Genomic DNA, 9,584 nt, shown 5'->3' on the forward strand with positions numbered 1-9,584 from the left:
AATCAAGGCTCTCATAATTTCATTAATACAACCAAGTAAAATTTTCTAAAACTAAACTGAAAACAAAAAACACCAACATGATGAAGTACTTACATGAAGGTGACACCTCAAATCTAACACACACGTTAGATGTTTTCCGACTCTCCGAGAGCAGCTCTTCATCTTCTTCTTGTTCTGTGCGCCTGTGACGGTAGCTGAAATGAAAAAAGAAACACCTTCATATTCAACCCAAATGCTAAGGTGTCAATTAAGTCAGTATACACTGTTAATATCTTTTATGAAAAAAGAAGGGTTATCTAGAGTCTTGCTTAGAAGTTGGTAGAACCAGCCTACATTTTTACTTATTGACTTCTACTGAGATAAGAAATATTGTTGCCTCCAAAACATACTTACACTGACAATAACCATATTTTTTGAATATAAAATCACACTGAATAAGTGAAGAAGGAAGGGAAGTATGAAGGGAGGTAGAAGGGGGGCAGGAGGAAGGGAGGGAAGGAGAGAGGGAAGAAAGTAGAGAGACAGATGCCAACATACTCTCCAATAGAAATTAAGCTCTGCTTGTCATCTTTCTTTATTCGAGGGCGTCCCAATTTCATGTTCAGAGGAGATGTTGGAGATTTCTGTGCTGAAGGTTGAATGAAATGTGCAAAAAGTTCTGTCTGCTTCAGTAAAAATTCAAATCTCTTTGCTCGATCTGCTTTCTAATTTACAAGACAAAAGAAAAAGTAATGACTTCCTTTTGTGTTCATTCAAAATTTAACAAATACTTATATTGCACTTAATTTGTACTATGTTCTAAGCACTTTAAACATACTAACCCATTTAATTCTCTTAATAAACCTATGAGGTAGGTACTAGTATTATCCCCATTTTACTGATGATAAAACTGAGGCACAGAGAGGGTAAGTAACTTGCCCAAGTTCCCACAGCTAGTAAGTAGCAGAATTTGAAAATGGTATTTTCAGATGGTTTGCGTAGAAGCCAAGTGATCCGACAGACTTAATAAATGCCTCAATAAGAAGTACTCTGCTTAAAGAATTGGGGTCAAAAGGCAAATCCTGAATGGGTTGGAAAGCCAACCAAGAATTTTCAAGCTTCACCCAGAAACAATTTAAATCTTAGAATACAGTGTCATCTTGTCTCAAAATACTTTCAATGTCATGGTACAATACATTTCTCTCTTCAAGTATAGTGATCTGGAAAATTGTGTTTTATGCTAAGAGTATATAAAGTTTCTCCCAAAAGTGAGGATTTGGAGAAAAAATATACACGCACACATATATAAGTGAAATAGTTGATATATGTTAACAATTAAAAATCGACCAAATGTAAAATAGAGAGCTAGTGGGAAGAAGCCACATAGCACAGGGAGATCAGCTTGGTGCTTTGTGACCACCTAGAGGGGTGGGATAGGGAGGGTGGGAGGGAGACGCAAGAGGGAGGAGATATGGGGATATATGTATATGTATAGCTGATTCACTTTGTTATAAAGCAGAAACTAACACACCATTGTAAAGCAATTACACTCCAATAAAGATGTTAAAAAAAGAAAGAAAGAAAAATCGATATATAGTTTCCCAATAAATTTTAAAAGGTCATATAGCTTATACCAATAAATGCAATAAAACTTTTTTTTCACTAAAAAAAATCTTAAAAGATCAAGATAAAGAAAAAAACGAAGGTGATTTTTTAATTCCCAGTCACTTTCTGACCACAGGGTAGAGAACATTTGATTACCAATGAAGGATGCATAATTAATAACATCAGAATCTTACAAGAATTCATTAACATAAATATAAGAATTAGACAAATACATTCAGACCAGTAGCTGGAAGGAGGCCAAAACCTTTCCATTTTACGTTATCCTCACTGGAATGTTGTTTTTAGAGTTGTTAAAACATTAACTGTCTACGTTAGATGTGGCCTTAAACATTAAGGAATGGAGTTCTGTAAAATCACCATGAACAACCAAAACATGTACTTCATCTCTACTAATTTTTATAATATTACTTCAAAAACAACCCCTTGACAAAAAAAAAATCAGTTCTAACTGCCTATTAATTTCTCTTTTCAGTTAACCAAGTTCACTGGTTTTGAATGATCCCAGGGCATAAAAGTCTAGTTAAAATTAAAGCTAAAATATGGGTTTTAGTGACTAAAAATTAAATAATTAAATGTAGAGCAAAGCCGTAGGTGGGTGTAATTATGGTTATACTGCTTAAGCATGTAATATTTTCATACATTGGGCAAATAGCCTTCCCTCAGGAAAATGTATTACCATATTACATGTTTCATAATGTGTAGCATTCATTCACATACCCAGAGCAAGGAGAGAGGGAGAAGAAAATACCAGGCTGGTTTTGTGACCTGCTTTCTCTCAGCCATATTGATATTGCCACTTACATTTTCACTTCGTGGATAAAATATTTCTAGCATAAAACACCCTATTACGGGGTAAAGAGTGCGAAACAAAAGTGAAGAGATGTGCCTTCCAGTCCCAACTATTCCGTATCATTTCTCTGATACTCTATTTCCTCATCCGAAAATGAGGAGATTCATTTATCCAACAAAAATCTATTATGGTGGTTGATACATGAAATTACTTTTCAATTCTAAAACCTATGATTCTGTATTCATTATATAAACACATATATTTTTTAATCTTTCACATGTCCTCTATACAAATCAACTACTGTATTCACTATCCTAGCCAAGAACATATTTACCATTTTCTCTTCATATTCTGGATCCATTTCCTTTTCAGATTTAGAAGCTTTAGCAGCAAGTTTGAGTTGAAATGGAGAAAGGTTTTTCTAGAATTTCAAAGAAAATAAATCATCAAATTGCAAAGCAAGGTCAACATTCTCATTTGAAGAAAGTAAAAAGTAATTAAATACTAAATAAATAAATCAACATGGGCCATGCCTGGACCAATGATGAGAGCATGCCATGAACAGGGCTTATGATTAATCCAGTTCTGTGCACCTGAGGTCCAATTAAAAAAAAATCCGAAGAATTGTGAAAGCCAGAGAAATAACATTAATTAAAATAAAAACCAAAAGGTGGGAAAATGAGCCTTTTCACCTACTGTCTAATTTAAAGTGTAAAAAAGTGTATAACCACCAAATAGGAGATTTAAAATCTAGACTATTATCAACCACAAACCAAAGAATTCAAGGAAAGTAAATATTAATTCTCAGAAACACTTCTTTATGTAACAAGCCAAACTTTCAGAAGAAAAGACTGTGGTTTCTGTTCCTGAAAAGATATGATTTTTTAATATTGTTTTATATTCTAATTAGAACATTTAAACTGTTTTATGTACTGCAATGAAATCATTTATATTTAAAATAATGAAATAGTACAGTTTCAAACTTTTGGTTTATGTTGATTTTCTCCTACTGGAAAGAAAACCTTTTAAAACTATTTATAAACACGAATATTTTGTAGAAGCATTTTCTCAGGGCTATTAACTATTAACCTTTGATATTTTAAAAAATTGTAATTTAGTGAAAAGTAATATAAATCAGCTACTTTAAAATACTGAAATTATCTAGGGGGTTATCTCATACATCCTATCCTTTATAAAGACAAAGCTAGTACTTGTAAATATAAATAGATAGGTAGAATACACCTCCTTCCCTGTAAGAAATCAAGAAATAAAATAATAAAAACACAAATCTACCCATTAGTACCAAAGGGGAGAGTATTGCAGTTTTAACACAGACTGCAAAGTCAAAACACAAATCTGTTTGTGAAAACTAAAGAAATTATGTCCATTTGAGCATGGCTTTTGACAGCCTGTTCCTGAAAACTTAGGTCATAAATCAACAGAGGAATGTGAACTTAAACATAAGAAAAACATGGCTCCAGTAGTTAATAAATGTTTTCTAACATTTACTAAAATTTCTATTTTGAGGAAATCCAGACTAAGATTATGGAATCTGACCCTGGTCAGGGTTCTCCTTTGGAGCACTGATCAGATATTGTTCAGTTATTCTTAGCCCAAATAACAGCCATCTTGATTTACAGCATCTCATATGTATGTATGTGGGATGTTTTGAATGTAATTCTGGATGGATGAGAATAGAAACTACTAAAATGCCCTCAATACCACACTTTCAAACTGTCACATATACTAGAAACCCTATTTTATTTTCAAAGCAACAAGGAAAACTGGATAACAAAATCCACACCTTTATCATTCCCTGAAAAGCTAAATGAAATCTAGTTTTCAAGTTTCAAAATTACTTTCCCTCATATACACAAGTATATATCTAATAATGTGGGATACAAATTTCACTTATAGAAAATTAAAGCTTTAACATTAGAAAAACATTTTACTCTTTACTTTTTTGCTTACCTTGTGGTAGAATACCATAAAATTTTAATTATATGCTAATTAAAATTCCTAACCTTGAGCATTGCCATTAAAAGCTGTAGGTAATTACTTAATTGGCACTATCTTCCACAACAAATTTTAAAATACCTACCTTCTAAACCTTTCCATTTGTGTCTGTATATGTTTTCACAAATAAACCCTCTCATACAAGAAAAGATAAAAGGTGACTAAGATATTCTAATGAATTCCTTATGGATTTTATCATCTGGTAGTCTAGATGCCATGAGAATGCAGCACAAGGTCACCAAGATGCCCTGTCTTAAAGACCATGACCTTTTTCTTGACATTTTCATTACCAAAAATACCAACTAATTTTCACAGCGTTAGGTTATCCAACTGTCACTTAAACCAAGGAAGTTCAAGAACCAGAAGGTAAGCAAAAATACCCTTCTGTAGCTAAATGTCACAAGATAATCCACTCTCATCTACTTTATGCATCACGAAAATGCTCTCATTCACAGCCTACTTTCTTTTATTTGATACGCAATTCCAGCAAGTTTGATAATCTGGCTTCCCATTCTACAGAGAATAAAAGCAGCAGCAAATGACTTGGGAACGACCACTAGAAGAAGGCACACTGGCAACAGCAAGAAAGGATGGCAGAAGCCCAGGACTTAAATTCCATTGCAGTAACAGCCCTTCTGCTTGGTGTTCGGGTTATCTCCCTCTCCCCGCTGGATCCCTTGTATTTTTGTATTTTACAATTGTTTTAAATGAAAGGTTTTGTTACATCTATGTCCTTTATCATAAACCCATTCTTTCTGATGAAAGTAGATGAAGTGTCTAAAAAGTGATAGTTAGCCTGACAATTGAGGGAGGAGACTGAGAAATTATGAAAAAATCAACACAATACCGAAGTGTCTGGGAGGTCGTTATTTAATTGAGGGGAAACAACCTCCTAGGTCTCAAATGCCTTTGTATCACTGTCAGAGTACAATAACTGGCGGACATGAGAAAAAGGTATTTAATCTGCACTTTTAGGACACCATTTAAGGCATCAAGGCAGTGTGTAAATATTTGGATTGGGGGGAGGTACCGATTTACTTTATTTGAAGCAATGGTACAAATGAAAGCACTTAAGTAGATGTTTTGGTACTATTCAGATTTTTAAGAAAAAATTTAAAAAGATGTAGTGACTAAATTAGTAAACTTCAGATATCCAGAAAGTTCCTTCCAGGCAGCACCTCATTTCCCTACGCTGAGCGGACAAATGAGGTACTATTAGTGCAATTTCTGATCAGGTCACAGAGTTGTAGGAATATATATGCATCAACTCTCAGTGATTATACAGGTTTTTTTATTGATTCCCAGTCTCTTCACAATTCAAAAAATTTATACACCCTGGAAATTCGACAACCTTTACTGCCATACAAAAGACGGCGGAGCACTTACATTTACCCAATCTAGGGAATAAAAGGCACCTAGACGCACTCCTGAATTTCCCAACATTGATTTATATTGATGCTTGGTATTTGGCCCAGCTTTAATCATCGATATTGTCTTACCGATCCAAGTGCCACATAGATCCTAATATGCGTATGTTTTCTATGGTTTTCACTTAGCACTACAATCGTCTTTCTGTTTAGTCAACCTTGTAACAGTAAAATATGTCACTGAAGCAACTGCTGAATTTAAAATTACTCTAATTCGCGGCGAAAGGTGTTAATTTCCCTCAATAGCTTTTCATTTGGTCGTATAGTATCATATAATGATCCAGACAAAGCCACTGGAGATCTCTAAAGCATAATTTTAATTACCTACCGTTTTTTTAAATTGCGATATGTCTACTCGTAAACGGAAAAAAATCCAGCCATAAACGATCCGTTCCACAATTTTATTATACATCAAAAATCCTTATGCCCCATTCTATTTTTTTATCTCAATTTTTTCAACGAGTTTCATAGTTTTATTTGCACGTCTCGGCCCATATGAAATATGCCTTATGGAGATAATACATATTTTTTCTGAATCTGGCTCTAATAGGTGTCAGAGCCGTCCCCTTATGTACATTAGCAGCAGTTCATCCTGGCGACGCTGAGTTAAAAAAAAAATTTAAAAAAAACCTGCGTGTGTCCAGGAGCCAGCAGCGCCCACTAGGAAAGGGAGGCGGAAGCCTGGAAGGCTTGGGGCCGGATTGGGGGACCATTTGGGTGGCCCTGGAGTGAAACACTATACCGTCGGGGGCGGGGCAGGAGAGGGTGAGGGTGCACACGTTGGAAATTTTCCTAAGCCAGCGTCCACCGTGCCTCAGTTTGGGGTTTGGACTGAGAGGAGGCGGGGGTACAACGCTGAGAGCTCATTTTCTCGGGGTGACACCCCCGCCTAACTCAGCAGGCGGGGACCAAACGAACAAGGGATGATTTTTTTTTTCCCTGCCACCCAAGGGGCCGACATTGCCAATCAAAGAAATAAAAGTCTCTCCTATCGTCCTCCGCCTTCCAACCACCGGCACCTGGAAATTCAAATTTCAAAAAATAAGCCCCCAGCAAAACCCCTTTTGCGCCAGTGTGGGATTGAAGGGCCCAGATTTCCCAGGCAGAGGCCGACGGGAAGGGGGGGGAGAGGGAGCGAGCGAGAGGAGAGGGAGAGGCGGAGGCTTTTTCCTGCACGGCCCCATCCCCCACCCCGTTACCCCAGTTCCGGGAACGCGAGGCGGGCCGGGGGCTGTGGAGGGGCTCCCCAGCCCCCAAGTCCCGGGATAACGGGCACCCGCCGCCCCGCGCCGCGCCCGCGCCCCGCCCCCGGCCTCCAGGAGGCGTAAAGGGAAGGGGGAGGGGAGCGAATGCTAGACTGTTCCACCGCCCCCACCCCGCGCGCCCGCCGCCCCCAGCCCAGCCGAGCTCCGCGGGTACCTGTCGGCGCCCAAAGGTCAGGGTCTGGGCCCCTCGGAGGGGCCCGGCGCAGGATTTGTCCACCGCACACACACCCCCTTCCTATTTACCTCCTTCTTCTTCTCGCCCTTCTCCTTGGCCACGGTGGCTTCGGTGGCCGCGGCGGCCGCTCCCTCCTCCTTAGAGGTGGACGGCCCCGGCTGCTCGTCCTCTATGACCACGATCGTGGCGGTCGCATCAGAGGCTGCCACGGTGGCTGCCACTGCGGCGGTGTCCGGCTCCATGGCGTTGGAGCGGGAACGAGGAGGGGGACGAGCAAGGGGACGAGGGCTCCTGGGCGGCGGCAGTGGCTGCACTGGAAAGAGCTAGATGGAGCAAGGGTGGGGAATCACTGGCTTCCAACCCCTTCACTCGGGCCCCCCTTCTTTAAATAACCCTCAACCCTGCCCCACTTCCGTCCACCCACCCTACGTCATGGCCTCCCCCCGTCACCCTCCCCCCTTCCTCCACCCCCCCCCCAACGATCGCGAGACTCCCCCTCCCCACCCGGAGCCCGGGCCGGCACCGCACGACCAACTGTTGCCTGAGCGTGGGGCGCGGACAGGGGTGCAGGCGGGAACCCACAGCCCGCGGCCCCCTAAAAATCTCCTTCCCCACACGCCCCCAGCAGTCAGCCTCAGCTCCCCTCGCAGATGTGTGCAGAAAGAATCCTCTTCCCCTTAAATCTGCTCTTTGTACCTCGGGGCGCTCTCCCCTTCTTGCACAAAGAACTTTTCCTCTGCTTATAACTGTACTGTAGAAGGTCTGTCTCACCATTTGCAAAGCCCAGAACCCCTCTGGGGACTTCCCTTTCCCAGGTCCCCAAAGGGGGACCGGTGGTGCTCTTCCCACCTTCGTAAATTCTGCAGAAGGACAAGCACTCCTTCAATCTCTAGATTGCAGCTGCAAACATTCACTTACAAGGCAAAGCGTGACCCGGGTTTTACGTATATTCGCTATGTTTTCAAGTCTGATACCTCTCAGATGGCCAATGTGCAGGAGCCCTTCTTTTGCCTTTACCACTGAATTTTAAAAGTCTTGGGGGGCAAGGTCAAGGTCCCCACAGAACCTCGGGCAACTCATGGTAGGTGCCTAATACTAATAATTGGGTTGAGTTATTGTGATTTTTTGTGTGTTTTATTCGTATCCCCGTTGTTATTTAGTAGTAATTCAACACCAATAATATGCATGATCACGGATATAAAAGCATTTTGTAAAGGGTATGCAAATGTCAGTTATTCAGTATTATTGTTTCTATTTCTCCCCACCAGTTATTTTGATCAATAACGGGAAGATTTACATCTTAGTCTTAAAACTTCAGTCATTAGGGACAAAAGATAGCAAAACATAGAAAACACAGTATACCAAACAACAATCACAAAACCTACAATTTCCAAAATGAAGCAAGTATTTTCCAAAGTGGAAAGAAATCATGATTAATTTCCCTTAACACACCTTGCTAAATTCCCAATCTGAAATCAAGTGTGATTTCTGCAAAGAGCAGGAAGGCACACAATTGCCCCCCAAATATATCCCTTTTTCCTGGGGATAATACCCTAAATTCCCTTTTGTTTTAAAGCTGTGACTCCTTAATGTGCAAAAACCTTGTGAGATTTTAGCTGTTTTTGATCATTTACACCTTAGTGTGAATGAGTGTGAGATCCTGTCCAGGGACTGGTTTTGAACAGAGAAAAAGAGGCAAAGAGCACGACAGGAGATTGAAGGCGTGTGCCACTGAGAGGAAAGGAGAGGCTGGTGGTTCTAGCTTTGCTCTGATTTTACTTTCATTATATTCTTCGCATTTACTTTAGATTTTGCCCCCAGTGCCCACGTTTCTCACCCTGAAGTACACATGTGTACTATCCAACAGGTATACGGAGTCTCAGTATTAAAAATAGTTCATATTTCTGAAGCGTCAACTTTAGTCCAAAAGTGGAATGGAATTAAGTCACTTAACAGGTCATTTGAAACACGATTTTTTTAAATTAAAATGTGTAGATGTATTAAGGAATGAACTGCAGAGTTTGAAGTATCTCCAAATAAAAGCTTGAGACTTGCAGTTGGATATCCTACCCCTTCCCCACTAACTGTTCAGTCTCCTTAGTCATTCAGAGTTGTCTGGTGGGAAAGTTCAAGAAGCGCTGAAAGAGAAGGATGCTGCAATGCATGCATCCACCTGACTTGAGAAGGACCCTTCCAGATGAGGGCAATGGAAGAGTTCTTTATTACCAAACTGCAGCTATGGGAGGATAGAAGTCCCCTTTCATTGCCTGGGGCTTCAAAGGAGAAAGACTCAAGAAACATTCGTT

General features: G+C 40.1%; 1 protein-coding gene across 4 annotated transcripts in view; it reads right to left on the reverse strand.

Annotated features, from left to right (window-relative positions):
• SMARCA1 (SWI/SNF related, matrix associated, actin dependent regulator of chromatin, subfamily a, member 1) overlaps positions 1-7,687 on the reverse strand; it is a 69,500-nt gene extending 61,813 nt beyond the window's left edge. For all 4 annotated transcript variants that reach the window (XM_061179345.1, XM_061179344.1, XM_061179346.1 and 1 more), the window contains exons 1-4: positions 7,347-7,687; positions 2,730-2,816; positions 538-704; positions 94-194 (exon numbers count right to left, since the gene is read on the reverse strand). In XM_061179345.1, coding sequence (XP_061035328.1) covers positions 94-194; positions 538-704; positions 2,730-2,816; positions 7,347-7,520 — 529 coding nt within the window. In that variant the 5' untranslated portion in view covers positions 7,521-7,687. The remainder of the gene's footprint in view (positions 1-93; positions 195-537; positions 705-2,729; positions 2,817-7,346) is intronic.
• Positions 7,688-9,584: the final 1,897 nt, after the last annotated feature.

The sequence above is a fragment of the Eubalaena glacialis genome, chromosome X (genome assembly GCF_028564815.1).
Source record: "Eubalaena glacialis isolate mEubGla1 chromosome X, mEubGla1.1.hap2.+ XY, whole genome shotgun sequence".
Classification (NCBI taxonomy): Eukaryota; Metazoa; Chordata; class Mammalia; order Artiodactyla; family Balaenidae; genus Eubalaena; species Eubalaena glacialis.